Consider the following 16,547-nt stretch of genomic DNA (forward strand, 5'->3'; position numbering starts at 1 on the left):
GAGGTTCGAATGCAAATAGAATTATATAGAAACACAATTTCAATATAGGTCTGGTAGTGGTCCAAATATACATGTAATTATATTTAAATTATAAACAGGTGGTTTAGGCGGATCGAGCGTAATCCTCTGTCCCTTCAGTCTCCTCTAGTTTGTCGGACTCTCGCCAACTCCTGAGCAAAGGTTAATACCTCTTCTAATAGTTCTGTACCTAAAGCTAGTCCTATATCGGTAGAAAAGAGCAACCTTTACCATCCTGTCCAACTCTCCGAATAAATTGAGTTAAATCCTCCGTATTCGTTTAGGTCCCAACAATCATCCCTCCTCGAACTCTTTTCCCATTATCTCTACATTTCTATTGATTTGAATCTATCTAGTTCAATCGATTTCGCAGAGTAGACTAGGCACAAGTGTACAAGTTGAACCGAAGCCAACTGTGCTACCTTTAACGAAGCCAGACTTTGCATCGCGTAGTTGGTCAGGTTCAACATGGAAGATCCGTGCTAAAAGTAATTCGAAGTTTCTGTGGGTTGGTTAGACAGTGTTTATCTGAGAGTTGTGTTTGGGTTCTTGGCTCTTCGACGCAAGCCGAGCCGATTGAATCGATTTTTGGGCGAGTTAATGAGACAATACGCTAGCGTCGTTGGTACAGTGGATTTTTCAACGTGCAATTAGGTCAAGAAACTAAGGAACTATTAACACGACTCGACAGAGCGATCGTGGTTCGCGATGATGTTTGGAAAATCGGACAGCACTGTTGGGAAAGACGCACCGGATACCTGTTACGCGTACCAGGAGATTATCGCGAAGGATCTGCCGGATGATGCCTGTACGTACACTTCCGTATGTGTTGAACCCTCCACCCGTGAATCCTTCTCAATGTTACTGGTTACACAATGGTGTAACCCACTACACTTTGGTTGGTCTAGGATAGATCGCGCGAATTTAACATTTAACGAATTTTACGTTTATCGTGAAACGTGATTTGCTGACACATTCTGGGTCAGTCTGGCATCTTCTTGCCGGGAGTATATAACACCTATTACTGGGAGTATGTTTAAATATATTTGTGTGCACGTTAACCGAGAATATTTATAATATTTTGTAGCGAAGAAAAGTTAAAATTGACGGTACAATAAGGCTTTGTACGTAACTGCTTTTAAGAGGGTCATATTATGCGACGGTCAGTTGTTTTCACTTTTTTGGGGATTTCTTTCTTCTGTTCAATAACAGGAAAAGAAATGTTAAATATGTGTAAAAAATTTTAAATACGTGTAATTTAATGATACAGGACAAAAATCCCGAAAAATATGGAAACAACTGGCCGTCACATAATACGATCCCATTAATAGAACTCGCGATCATGATGTCTGTGATTCTGGTCGGCTTACTTTTCCAAATTAAAACTTCTGATCCCTTATTAGTACCAGGCTTTTTATAGCAACTAAAACAAATGAATAATTGATAATATGCCAAGACTTCTTATGTACATATGTAAATTACAATGCGATGTAAAAAAACTGACGCAAATGTTAACGTACTAAAGACATTTACCTATCGATCGTTTTTCTAGTCGATTAAATAATCGTTTATTTATTGACGTAGAAACATAAACGTTACCATAAAAATGATATAATACTACATACACATTCTGAAGGGGTTAAAATTTTAACGTGAAATGTAATCTTTTCAATTTCAATATTCGATTCAAAACTATACCGTCAGAATTCAAACAAGCATCGGTTACAATTTTTAATAGATAAACAAACTACAAGAACTCCGATTCGCAATTAAATCAGATAAAATTGGATGAACGTTACTTCATTTTCGCTAATAGACTGCAGCGATCGAATTACTATAAAGTTTCGTCGGTGGACTCGTTCGTACAGATTTGAACCGTTTATTTACACCGAGCGAAATTTTATGTTCTCCGACGCGGCGCGGTATTTCGCATTTCGGAGCGGCGACTTTCGTTCAGGTTCTGACATCAATCCCGGAAGATAAACCCGGTATTCTTCTCCAAGTGCGTCCCGTTAGCTGTCAAATCGATGTTCATATAGTTAAGAACACGATCGCTTCAAATACGACCACTCCCTTCAGAACGTACAATTTTTCTCTTCTAAACGGCTGTCCAAAAGGGTCTTCAGGATCTTGTTTCCTATCAACATACAAATTATTAGGTGAACCGGAAAATAATGTCGTTTTTGCAGTTTTAAATACTTGTTTATCGTTCGTCAGCTCATTGATTTTTATCGATCTGGCATTGACAATTCGCACGCTAGATCGCAAAAGGCTATTGATAACGGGTGCGATTATACGATTAATAATTAAAAATAGAAATTTATAAAAAATTTGTTTGAATTTAATGTAAAAGAAACGACATTAGTTTCCGGTCCATCTGATATATGGAATGCATTCAATTTTTTTTTTTTTTTTTATTTTATGAGGTTACGCCCATCGAAATTTTCAGGCTTTTTCAAGTATTTGTTTGTGTAAATTCTGATTCCCTACAAAAGGTGTTCTCTTTGATAAACTCGAAACTCGAAGTTAATTGGTTAAATCTTTCTTGAAATATCATACACGATAGTTAAAAATAGTTAAAAATAGTTAAAAACACAAGAAACTGAGAATAATTGTTCTATCGCGAGTGACTGTGTTAATTTTATAAATTTTCCAATATTTGATTATCGGGTTAAAGTTGTTGGAAACCTTGAGCCTCGAGGACTCCTTAAACAGGATTTAACGAATGAAACTTCTGAACCCGACGAAAGCAAGCCAAGACGAGTTCCGGTGAGACAAAAACGACGCAAAATGAAAATTGCATGACGCGAGCGCTTTGAATAACATGTGTCGATCCACGTACGTATGTATTCAACAGTGACGGGATCGAGCAGCCACGCGAATCTACAGCATTTGTACTTGACGTCGAATAACAAGCCCAGTGTTTACAGGATAGGAGCAACATTCTCTGCCGCGTAAAAATATGAAATAACGAACGAAAGGTGTAATAATATTATTCCTGTTGGAAGAAAACAGAATTTATTCCTGTGGAATTAAATAATTGTTGAAATAGGGATATTATCGTTAATATCGTGGAATAATATTATTTAAATAGTAGTCTTTCAATTCTCAATCAATTATACAGAGCACCATCGTGTATTTTGTTATGTCAACGTGAACTCGCGTTTATCGTATCTTTCCTGTTAGCAAAGTTGCGAAATAGCTCTAGTTTTGTTTGAAAGAAAACTGGATGGAACACATAATAAATATTTATAGATTCAGATAAGAGGAATATTATCGTCTCGAAGAAAATACGTGATTTTTGGTTCCTACGATCATAATTCATATAGTTTTTTTTGTATTTACTGATGTTTTCTTTTCTCAGAAACAATTCTTTTCTCGGTTGTTGCGTGAACTAGTATAAAAGCATGTATATATTTCAGGATTTCTGACACCGGTCCAACTACCTCGAGAGAAGTCAACAGCGACAACTCCTGTGATGTTGAACCGTGTCGATGTAAAAACGAAACCGTATCGAGCAATAATATACACACACACACACACACACACACACACGGCATCTTCGACCTATCGCCAAGATAGTCAAAAGCGCGCTGATTATAATTTTCTATCATTTCAATTGCGAATTAACGGGAGAGTGATAAAAATTGTGAACGTAGAATTTATGCAGCTAATTCGTAGAACGTTTCGTTTTATACTTCTTACGTTCGCAATGTGGTTGCTCGCGTATAGTGCCAGATGATCATAAAATCGCGGTTAATTTTGTCGCTCGTTTCAATCTGGTATATTCCAATTCCGTTGCGTAAAGTTTCGACCTTGAACTGCATATAAATTACACGAGCCTATTTCGATTTAGATTGACTATCCCGATTCGATGAAAAAAAAAAAAAAAATGATATCAAAATTTCGTAATTTTATCACAGACCTGTACGAAATATACAGATTTCCACGTGTGTTGTTTTAATTTAAATGAAAATGCAATTTAGGAACTCGTTGAAAATTTGATACGTTACAAAAACAGATATTACGAACCATTAAAAAGAAAAGATAACAATTATCGACCGCGCCGTTAGTGGGATATAATTTATTGAAATATGAAACAGAACGCAGAGAATTTGCGTGGCAAGAGCCAGCGTTGTTGCCACAATCATTTCTCGAGTATTACAAATGTATGTGTAGATATACATATTGATTTACGATACTGTTCTCACCTCTGTGAGGTGAGAACAGTAAGCCTGTACTTTTACGAAAGTTTCCATTTACACTTTTGAATGTAGCTATCTCAAAAAGACTGGAAAAGACAAACATAACTTTACCCTTATCAATAAACACGATCATAATTCTTAGAATTCATCCAAGCATTATTACAATTTTTTACACACACACACACACAAATATTCGAATAATAATTAGCCACTTGAAATATGCTCTTTCGATTCGAAGAAGAAAATGAAAAAACCGCCGTTAACACGCATATACGACTGCGAATTATGTAAACGAGGCCCGAAGCGTAATCCGTCTTGAACACGTACTTTCCATGTGTGCCTAAGATAGATTCGACACGTTGGCGAGGGACAAGGTAACGAATAAATTATTTTCCACGGCGCGCGGTATCGATGCGTGGATTGAGACATGCCTCGCGTATCCTACACGAATTTCGACACGATTCTTTCACCCCGGGCGTTAATTAATCATCGGGACGGTACGTGTTTACGGCAACGAACGCGATACCTCCGTTTCTCGTTACTTATTTTCTAACGCGATAAATGCCAGACATCCCTCGGAGAAAGTAGTAATAATATATCGGTGCGAACGATCGTGATTCCGTCGATACGAAGGAGGCAATAAATTAAGTTACCGTTTCTGTTAACGGGAGGCTGGTATCGTGACACGGATCACCGCGAAACGAGTGCACGCCACTGGACGCGATTTGTAACACATTTTTCACGGTTAATTTTTCGAGGAAGAAGTAACCAAGGCGCGCTGATTTTATTTCACTCGGTCGTTTATTTTCGTTAGCGTTACTATCATTTGATGCATTTCGACACGCAGGGCGAGGCATTTGAAGCAGGCTACCTGAATAATTCGCTTACTTTTAGCTTTCAGATAGAAAAACAAAGTGTCGAACAGGGGTTGTTTGACTCCGAGAAGCACGTAGCGCGGTGCACGTAACTTTTTTTTTATCGGTGGAAGCGTAGAGAAGATACGAAGGGCGACTCTGTTGTTTTAAGGGTGGAAGTAGGTTTAGGATTATATTTTTTTTAGTGATTTACATGAACTTTTTTTTAGCAAGAAAAGAATGTATATGTTGGCATTTCGCTGTATACTTGTTGTTTTAACTTTCCACGTAAATAAAAATCCACGGGTGTTAAATCGGGAGAACGAAGCCATTTAATATTCCCTTATCGGCCAATCTATCTTGTTCTTATTGAGTAATATTTCGAGCAGAATGAGTAGAGCATTAATCTTGCCGGTACATATCGATAAATACTTTCTCACGAATATATGTTACCGCATTTTATACTTTTATTTATTTTATGATTCATTGAAATACCGAGTACTCCTTCATCGGGACGTTTGCCTGCGATCCTCGGGAAAAAGTATAACCGCAGGAAGAGCCTCGGCAACTAGCTACCAATTTCTGCTCTACTGAACGCAATCGTCGGAGCGTGATAACACACAGGACGTATATTACACGTAATACGCGATACGTCTTGCTATGGCGATCGCAATTATTCCTCGCATTCTCCATCGTTTCCTGTAGGTCAGTGTGAAATTCATTGCTTTCCGTCGATGCTGTTTTCATACGCGTGTCGTTCCTTTTGTGCTCACGTAAATCCTGTTCCTGTCCTTTGAAACATCCGTTAATTATCGTGCAGTAATAAGCCGTTTGCCAGACGCATGATTCCGACGATCACGGTTCACGTAAAGCATCCATGACTTCTTCAACGATTTCGAGCGACTCCTATAACGAGGGTAACACAAAAGAGGAAATAAAACGTCGGGAATGTTCGAAGTCTGAGACAATTATTAATTGATAGAAATTAGAATTATTGTATCGTTGGCAGACTCGAGCAATTTATTGCTGTTCGTTGGGGATTTGATTTCAAGAGTCGATTTGGATTTCATTTTGTTTGTCAGAAAGAATCTCTGTGAACATACGTGTTCGTAACGAGACATACTAATTCCAAGTTCATCTGTTAGGGAGGGTGTGCGTCGATAAGGAGTCAGCTTCATTTGTTCAAATTTTGAGAAATTAAGAAGAACGTTTTAAAAATCAGACGTTTGAAATTTTCTTTCTTTTTCTTTTTCATAGTATAGGTACCTAATTATAAAATTCCATCGTTCCGGATTCCATCCTTCCTTTTCAGAGTGGCAGGGGAAGGATTAATGTTCGGAGCTGTCTCCTTATTATTAAAAAAATGCAGAATACGAAAAATCGTAAAATTAGTGAAAAATTCATTCTTTAGTTTTTCTGGTGGCCGGACCTGTCTCCTTATTGCACCGCGAAAAAAAGGAACTTTTTAAAGCCGTGATTATGTTCTCACCTCAAAATCATAAAAAAATCGTGCTGTCTACTTACTGCAGCACACTCCTCAATTGACAAGTCGTTGGTTTATTCGAGCAATTTATGCCGATATCTCGGTGCAACGTTAACTTCAGTGTCATCTATAGGAAACCACAAATCGAAGTATACGAAGGAAGTCTTGGGTCTACGATTGCTAATAGCGTAACTAATCTTTTCTTTTGTTTCGCATTCCACCAAGTCTCAAAGGTCTTACAGTTTTTTTTCCGGAAAACTCTTTATACCGTTAATCAAAAGATCGCTATCAAAACGTGTCACCCTTTCCAATCCAAAAGCCATTCAGTCACGACGACTGAAACGAAGGATTTCTTTGTTTCCGCCGAACAATCCGCGACCCATTTTTGCGCCCCCCTGCTGGACCCAAGATTTCACTTGACTATAGCGTTCGCCACGGAGCAGTTTTTACAGACCACCCATGACAGAGTGAAAGTTTTCCGAGAAAACCGTGAAAAAAGTCGACGCGCCGTTTCTTTCTTCGGCGTAGAAATGATTTCCACGCTTTTATTTCGCGGCCGTTAAAGAGCGGCGTGCAACGGAATTCTTCTCTGAACCGTCGTCTCGATACCGTGACAAACTTACTTGATCTAGAAGGGAACTCGCACGAAACTTCAATGTCGAACGTGAATTGAAAAGCGCAGGAGGCCTTCGAGTTATTTTTGTTGCGATCGTCATGGATGTTAACGAATGGATTAGATCCCTCTCTTGGATCTTTGCCGATGAACGTGGTTTCTTTACTGGCGGATGACTTCGTTCACTGAATCGTTCGTCCAACAATGACCGAGTCATCGTTTCTTGACTGGTACGATAGATCTTCTTTGATTTTAATTAAAGAGGTATCACAGTCTAGAATGTCAATTTTTATTTCTATTTGGGGATTTTTTTTCAATCTATAAGAATATTTTTATTTCATTTGCACGCATGTTTATTAACATACACGATTTTTCGCAAATAAAGATAATCGTAATTAAGCGTAGTACGAGTGAAAAAAGTATGTTCGCGGTTGGCACGATTCTGGCCAAGAAACATCTTCATTAATATTAGCAGAATAGTTAAACAGAATAGTTAAACAGAATAATTATGAAATATTGTAAATTCAACAAATGACAGCACTCTAAGGTTTGAATACGGATTTGTTGTATAATGATTTCTTTATTCCAACGTTGTGACACAAAGTTGTTGGTTTCCTTCAAGAATGATCTTTACGAAAAATAATTTAGCTTCGTGATTGAAGTATGATAGAATAAATGACAAAATTAAATCTGGTACCGCTACGAAGCTTAACTGTTCATATCTATGAATACGTTTTCTTTATCGATATTAATTTATTTTGCAAACTCAAATATGATAATAAATGATACAACTAAATTTAAATAACCATAAATCATACTGATATAATAAATCGATCAGTCATCGAAACAAAAACATTGAAAATAAAAGATAATGAAAACAATGTATGAAACTGCGAGAACAAAAGCAGAATAAATTAAGAGAATAGTAAACAGCGCCTCTATGTTGAAAACGATTACCTCGTGCACTTACGTATGCTCACCTGGAAATTTTTGCTCGTTCCTCCAAGTTTTTCCAAACCACTTAATCCTTCATCTACAGTCCGATGCACACACTGTATATTTCCACGACTCATTAGTAGTTCATATTGCTCGAGATACGAGCATTGATTTCTCGTTTGCCTGTCGAGTATCCGCTCGAATTCGGTAAGCATTAGTCATTATTAATTGCATCCGCGGAATGGTTAATTTATCACGTTTCCAATTGCAGGGCACCTTTCCCTGTGCCTACTCACTTTCTTTGAATTCTTGTTTCTGTTTACGGGACGGTAATTGCTGGGATGCGTTGGTCACGGCTACCATGTAGTACAGAAACGTGAATTCGATCGGCTTTCACCGAATAATTTATATTCTTCGCGCGAAAACGCCTTACGAGCTGCGCGTGCCTGCTTTTAATTGAACGAAAACAGGATTTTTAGATCATTTGTCGGGTGCATCGACGCTGTTTCGACACCACGGGAATCTCGAATCGATCATTCTATATATACACTACACCTTTATTTACTATTATTAAATTCTTGTCGTAATGAACTTCATCGATCATCGAGAAATTAATTTTCGAGTAGTATCCCCGTGGAGTGCTGGAATAATTAATTTTCAGTTATTGTTACACAATATTAATATTCAGTTTTGCAACTAAAATATAATAATAAATGACAATATCAAATCTGGTACAGTGTATCAGATTTAGCTGTTTACGTCTATTAATATTTATTAATATCACGTAATAATATTTGGAATACAATTTTCAAATTCCTATTGGGCATATGTATTTACTCTCTTTGTTAAATGTTTGTTTTCAGTATTCTGAACAAATAATTGAAGCATATCAATTTTTTAATCCTGACGTTCATATTTTAATAAACACAAATAATATAAAAAACGTACGGAAGTGTATCTCGCGAGTGCACACATATTAGGAAAATAAGCAATAAAAATTCTTCAATTATCGTTGCAGAGATTTATACTGTTTCTTCGAACAGTATAAATTAGCCTGCGAAGCGATATTAACTCATAACGATTACCAAGAGGAAGAAAGTATATATCAGCAGTGCAATTATATTAATATTAACTACCGTTTACTATAAACTCATTGCTTGCAAGCAAAACATACCGGATGTCGTCGAGAAAGTAAAAATTCCAATAACTGGTACCCTAGAGAAAGCATAAATACCGTAACATTTTTACCTCCGATTCGGGAAATTCTTGCTGGAGAAAATTCACGTTGAATGCTTCGCAAACGATTATCCAGTTTATTATCCAACTCGATTATCCATTAACTGATTTTTTGACCTTGTTTCGTTCTCTGGAGTGCTTTCAGTTGGAGATTGTGAATATTTAAACTATACATCTGCACTATATTATTTTCTTAATATCTTAGATATATATATATATATATATAAAGGATTTCGTTATTTTATATCTCTAGTTAACAAAATTAATTTTTATTCGTACATTCTAAAACTGAGTCAATTTATCTATATAAATAACTAGCGACCCACGGATTTCACTCGCGTGGAATACTATTCCTATTCTTATTCACGTGGGTGCAATAATTACTCTAGTGTTTATGTAAGTATCTAATCAGATGCTTCGTGACAGATGAACGCATTTAACTGGGTGTAGGGTAGAGATAGATTTTTCTAACTTTTGAATTGTATATTTAATATATTATTCAAAATATTCATTTTATTTTATATTTAATACATTTAACATGTTACACGATAATAAATTATCCTTCGCAATTCCAACCAAACGTAGCAAGTTTCGATTCGAATCCAAACTTCCTGTCGAGTGAAAGTTCAGATCAGGATGATAAATTTACCTTCACGCAACGAGAATCCCTTTCAATGGAAGCTCGCGATCGGCAATGGCATAATTTTTCTTTGCCAGATTGTTGAGATGAGAATATACGAGCCTGTTCCTTTTTTTTCCATAAGGGCAGCATAGTTTCACAGAAGAAAGTTTCGAAGGAAAGTATGAAACAAGAAGCGGGTCATCGAAGCCATGGGAAGCGCGTATATGCGTGTCCAGATATAAGCTGCTTGACCTTAAATGTCTGACCACTTATTCCTGCTGACACAATGATGGTCGTGTAAGTCGTTTGGAAACTCTGCGTGTTAAATGACGTGCAATAATAGTGATATCAGAATGCGAGAGCAAAAGCAAGCACGCGTGTAATTGCACGGAACGCTTTCAACTACGTTGTTCTATCGAACGAAGAGACATTGTCGGAGTATTATAGAAAACCTCGTTTTATTCCTCTTGTAATTTAAAATTGCTACAGTAAAATTTCCTTAAATGTACAAATTTCTATACGATAAATGCACCTCGAAGGAGGTCTGAACTTCGAGCATATAGTGTTTCATTCTATGGACTCGTATCGTTCACTCGACTAATCTAAATCTAATTTCAATTTATACTTTACACTTTACAACAGATACTAAAATATAGAAAAATATCTGACGATTAAAAAAATCAATGGTCGCTTTATAAGATCCATCTTAGCGCACGTACTTAAGTAAGATCTCTTATTACGTGCATTCTTCTGCCTGAAATTTAAATAACCATCACTTCCTTTTGATCTGTTTATTTTTTATACTCAAAGTCCGCCCAGCAGCGTGAACATAAGAAAGTGACCAGACTATTAATTAACGGAGAAAACTAGTCCGTAGTTTCTAAATTTCTATTTGAAAGCCGTCGACGCGTGGTGAGTTTGATTGACGATTACGTTGAACATATTTCTGTGTTTCAGGTACAATGGAGAAATGGGAGTCCTTAGCCGCCAGAGTGGAGGAAACTCAAATGGCCAATGCGCTTCATCGCGAATTGACTGCTCTTCGCACGGAATTCAAAGCGTCACGCGACAGGCTCTCCTCGCACGAGATCGTTCTGGAGCAGCCCCACGTGTTGGACGAGCGGATTAACCGAATTACGGTAAGAATTTCATATTTCTATGGCTGCGTTATAGAGTACACAGGGTGCTTATCGAGTGCACGAGTTGCTACGACTTTTCACTTACTATCTAATATTCAAAGTTTATCGTACAGTGAGTTACTCTCACTGATAACTTTTGATGAGAACATGGTCAGAGTAGAAATGAGACATAGAAATAATACGTATTTTTCATGCAAACTGAATTAATATTTCATTCGGTTCATACAAGATGTTTACTGTGTAGGTGTTTATATACATGACGAATGGGCGATATTGAGCAACAGCTGCTTTAAAAAAAAAAAAAGAAAAACATTCCGTACATAAATTACATATCTGCGATCGATTGAAGTTTCTTTCGCATTAAATAGACTCGAACTGAACAGCAAGGTCGAAGATCAACGGCAAATACGTTCTTGTTTATCGCAATCCATCTTCCTGTTTAATCGATCATAATACGATCATAAAACGTCTTCATATAATCGCTCTACCATGATGATTTATAAATTGCGGGTTGGAATTACGCGTTTTGAATTCCAATCCGCGTGTTGAATTCCATCCTTCCCGCGTGTAGCGTTGTCATCTGTTTCTACGTTCTGTCGGTCACGTTGCTTGCGACTCTAAAGTGGTAAGCGCTTAAGAGTGCTAAAACCTTCGAAATTTGAAACAGAAATGCAATTTGATGTAATTCTATTCCTCCTCGTGGCTTTTTAAATATTTATTTCACTTGTTCGTGTGTATAACTTCTGTCGGTGCGTCTTGTGCTGTCGGTAACGCACCTACGGTCGGTAAAATATTCCAGGTAAATTCTCTGCTTAGGATAACTCTGTACCGACAGAAGTACGATCTTGTTTACTGATTCTGTTCACCATAGATGGCGATGAGCTACTCCATTTCCCGCAATAGAAAATTAACGATTCAAAATGTGAAATTTTCGGTTGAAACGTTTCTTTTTTAATGTAAATTACTTCTGTGGCAGTGTTTATATAAACAGACAATCTAATTTCTTAGACATTGATGCTGTAACAGTAATGGAGCGAAATGAATTGTACACAATTTTGTAATGTAAACATAATGCAAGAGTAATTGTATTATGGTAATGTAAACATTACATTATCATTATTATGGTAGATATTATGGAAAAAATATCTAGCGGAGCACTATTGTCCGAACTACTCGGTTATCGAGACTGTCTCGACCTGTTCATCATCGTTAGTGAGGCTGTGCTGTATCAACGCACAACTATAGAGAGTAGAGTAGAGTATAGAGAGGGTTGAAGAACACCTCGAGTCCGCGACTTTTCGCGAAACCGAGTAAGAGTTGGAAAGTCGCGGGACCCTCTGAAAAATTCGAGCCGGGGATGGGCGAAGATGAAAGTAGGCGAAATAGAAGCAAGGAGCTGGAGCCCCTGGGGGTGGAAAGACGAAGCAGGGAGGAAAAGGAGGCGGCGAAAGACGTAGAGAAAGAGGTGGACGAAGGGGTGGGAGAGGCAAGGATAGAGGCAGAGAGTGGCGTAAAAGCGTAGTCGTGTCGCACGTACGCTCGTCTGACGGCGACGTGCCCAGCATCGCAACTCGCGACCGAACACCAGCGAACCTACCCAACCCCTCCGAGTTCCACCCCCCGAGAGTCATCCCCAGCCTGCCTACCCTCTCTCAACCCTCTCCCTGGAAACCTCTGGAACACCCTCGGTCTCCTTCCTGTTTCTCTTCCTCAGCTTTCTCTCTCCTTTCCAACCAGTTCCTCTTTTCCTCTTCGTCTATCAGTCATTTTCTTCGATTCTCCTCGTTCGCGAGCAGTCCTCATTTTCGCCTTCGAACTGTCTTCTTACCTCTCTGCGCACCTCCACCCCCGCGCACCCTTCTCCCTCTGTCTTCAGCGCGTTTCGTTCTCTTTTTTTTTCCGACACGGTTCTCTTTTCCTTTTCGTAGACGTTATCTCCTGTTTTCCTCTCGTCTGCGCTGCCTCGCCCTCGCAACATCCCTCCCGGTCTCATTGCGAAGACCAAACACATGCTCCCTATCTATCATCAAGATGTATTAGCGTCCAACATTTGCCGGGTGAACTCGTCGCTGTGCTGCATTATGCAGGAGGCGCGGCGCGCGAGGCCGTCTAGCCACCGAAACCCATCCAGATCCGCGAAGGAGGAGCGTCGTATTCTTGTTTTTACACGTTTTTGCGTGCCAGCCTGGTCCTGCCCTCGCGGATCGGACGGAACGAAGGAGAACGCTGGGAAGCAAGGACTGTGGAATTTTTGGGGATTTTTCTGGCTATTTTATGCAACAGAATTTTGGGACGGCGATGGAGAGTTGGTCGAGAGGGTGTAAAAGTGTCGAAAGAGTATTGGTAGAAGGGTTAAGGTTGGATAGTAGGTTCGGATAGTATTTATAGGTATAGGTGGGAACTCCGTGGAGATGTGTATCGATAGCAGAGGTACTATGCGGGGTTTAGTTGAGATGAAAGAGAAATTAGGATGGAGAAGTATTGGCGGAAGGGTTAAGGAGGTTGAGATAGTATTTATAAAATTAATACTAAACAAAAAAATTTGCATCACGCTGTATAAGAAATAAAATATTGTTTATATTATGGATCGAAGGTTTCTCATAAACGGTGCGTGTATTCCTCAAAAATGCTTACTCGTCGAAGGGTTGAAGAAGTATAGAGTGGGGAGAATTTGGAGAACAAGTCTTGTTAGGATTAAAAGTCGAATCGGTGTCAAGTCGAGGTTATTAAATCGAGAACTGAATCGTGAGAGCATCCGGCAAATATTAGAAAGGTATCGCTGGAAAATTTAGGGGAAGGGTTGATGTTTCCTCGAGGAAAGCCTCGCAGAGGGTCCAGATAACGTGCGTGTCAGGGATTAGGTTTCCGTTGCGGAGAGGGAGGATGTTGCGGACGAATTTTGTGAATCGAGGACACGACCGAGAGGATTTAGAGTATTTTTTCGGTGGATTGCAGGTGTCTCGTGCGGGATTAAAATGGTAATTCAGGGAATTAAAATCTGTTCTTTTACCATTTCGTTGGTACGCAGGGATTCGATTACTGAATATTAAATTTTGCTCGTCGGTCACAAATACGATATTCCAGAATGATCTTCTAAAATGGTAATCGGAGAAAGAATCGAGCAAAAATTTGTTCGCCAAATTATTCCCAAAAGAGAATCGAAATACATGCTTGTGGTGAAATTGATCAACACGGTATCATAGTTGGCATATTAAACTAACTGTTGTAGTATCCCTCCGCCCGATACTCAAGATTAAGGAGTCAAAGAACATTAATCGTAGGGCGCAGGATTAGTCGAGTAAGGAAAGTAGTCGACTTATTTTTCGTAGAAACTCCCACGTAACCAACGTGCAATGAATTAATCTGTGTCAATCATTCGCTAAAACCAAGCATCCGCTAAATCTTGATATCCATCAGTGAGATCTTGATGACCACCAGTAAATCTATTCCGTGTAACGTCTAATCGTGCCGATGGGTGCGTCGCGACGTCTTCCCGATCGGTTCTCTCCGCTAATCGGCGCGTTTTGCTGTCAAATTTAAATGTAACAGTTTCAACCTCGAATCGATCAGACGTATTCGGTCGCAGAATCGCCTACAGGCTGCAGCGTCCCGAGTATTTGGGATGCACGACGGACAACGAAAAGCACGACGGAATGAGCGTGCGCGGAGCGTGGCGCACGAATCAGAATGGAATGCTCCTCGTGTATTATGCATTCGTAAACAGTCCTCGATCGAGCCAATACACACGGTTGCTATACGAGCGTGCGACGGCTGGCGCATGTCGCGACTCGACGAGGCGGCGGCGTCGTCGTCCGCCGTCGATTACGTTATTGCGTAATTCCAGACGAAACGCGTCGTCGGTGCCTTGCGTTTTGATATTCCGCTCATTAGCGATCGTTCGCGCTTAAGCGCTGCGTGATCAGCCTGTGAGAGCGGGCTCGAGGAGACACCAGACCCGTGAGAAAACTATTTTCGTCTAGGAGATTGCGAGAGATTTGCATCCACCCACTCTGTACTCGTCACATACCCATAACGCGAACGATCCTGCTGTAGGATTTCGTTTGCTAAAGGGCGACGCGTGGGAAATATGATCGTTCTGTTTAATAAAAATCACACGGTAAAGTCTTTCGATTCACGTAAAGTCGAGGGAACCAGAACAACCCTTGATGCTGTCCGTAGAGACAGGTACAGCGCGGAGCATAACTGTAGCACTATTCGTATTCTTAGGGAATATATTAGGGCTAGCTGCTTCTTAGAGCAAGAAGAGATTAATATACAGATAGATAGGTATATAGATAGATAATTTATTCCTTGTAATTTGTTACATAAAGAAGAACTTTTGCTTGCATCACACCATTTACAAATCGCATCTTCCTTCCCTTTCCTCGCTCTATCTTTCAACACATTCCTCGTCCATTCCAGCCCTTCACCTTTATCTCAAAGAACCATTTCCAAGCTCATATCCGTTCGTAGCGATTCCTTACAATCGTTCATCAAACGATACATACTTTCTCCTTTCCACATTGCACACTCTATGTAACTTCTTTTCCTGCACCAACCATGAAAATGATACACGGTAAATCGCGAAAGACCTGGAAGGCTTTTGGACTTGGAAAGCTTGTTAGCTGATATACGTACAGTCTGGCAGCTGTTCGGAGTGGCAGCGCGTGCCTTTATTCGGTGCGTTCGTTCGGGCATTGCGCTGTTTTTCTTGCCTCCCGCGGCGGCCTTTAAAAAGCCCGCGCTCGCGATACGGCCGAGCAATTAAAATACTAGCGGCCAGTACGCAATAAGAATTGCCACACGCAAAAAGTTAATTCTCCGGTTACACGTGGCGCGGATGCGCACCATCCCCCAAACATGGCCAAAATGTGTAATTATGGAATTCCTCGAGAAACCAATGCGAAATATCGCTTTGACCTCGGGGATTCATGTACTTCGGAGAGAACTGTTTTCCAACGAGTAAATATTTCGCGAAGAAATTATTTTTGTCAAAATGCAGAACTTTACAATTTACTCTGAACACAATACTGAAACAATAACGAGAGAAAACGTATGTCACAGTGCAACGTCATTTTCAGTGTTTCTATAGGAAACCACAAATCGAAGTATATGAAGGAAGTGTTGGGTTTACAATTGATAATAGTGTAACTCATCTTTTCTTTAGTTTCGCATTCTATGAGGCGGACTCGATGAACCTCTTAGCATATCATGATCTCCCGATACCTAAATGTAACATCTGACCGGAATTCTAATACATACCAAGGTTCTTCGTGACACCTCTTCGAGTACCATGTTCTCCTTATAAGAAAAGGTAAGCTTAGAGATAAAATGAAAAATTCTGCCACCTCTACAAATATCATGCTCTCCTGATACAAAAAGGTAAGTTACGAGACAAAATAAAGAATTGTGCCACCTCCTCGAGTGTCATGTTATCCTGA

General features: G+C 39.4%; 1 protein-coding gene and 1 long non-coding RNA gene across 7 annotated transcripts in view; one reads left to right on the plus strand and one right to left on the minus strand.

Moving 5' to 3' along the window:
- LOC128884809 (klarsicht protein) overlaps positions 1-16,547 on the plus strand; it is a 168,879-nt gene that overhangs the window by 121,424 nt on the left and 30,908 nt on the right. For all 4 annotated transcript variants that reach the window (XM_054138445.1, XM_054138449.1, XM_054138446.1 and 1 more), the window contains exon 17: positions 10,925-11,106. In XM_054138445.1, coding sequence (XP_053994420.1) covers positions 10,925-11,106 — 182 coding nt within the window. The remainder of the gene's footprint in view (positions 1-10,924; positions 11,107-16,547) is intronic.
- The window catches only part of LOC128884817 (uncharacterized), a 107,896-nt gene that overhangs the window by 9,202 nt on the left and 82,147 nt on the right, over positions 1-16,547 (minus strand). The window lies entirely within an intron of this gene.

Source organism: Hylaeus volcanicus, chromosome 2 (assembly GCF_026283585.1).
Source record: "Hylaeus volcanicus isolate JK05 chromosome 2, UHH_iyHylVolc1.0_haploid, whole genome shotgun sequence".
Taxonomy (NCBI): Eukaryota; Metazoa; Arthropoda; class Insecta; order Hymenoptera; family Colletidae; genus Hylaeus; species Hylaeus volcanicus.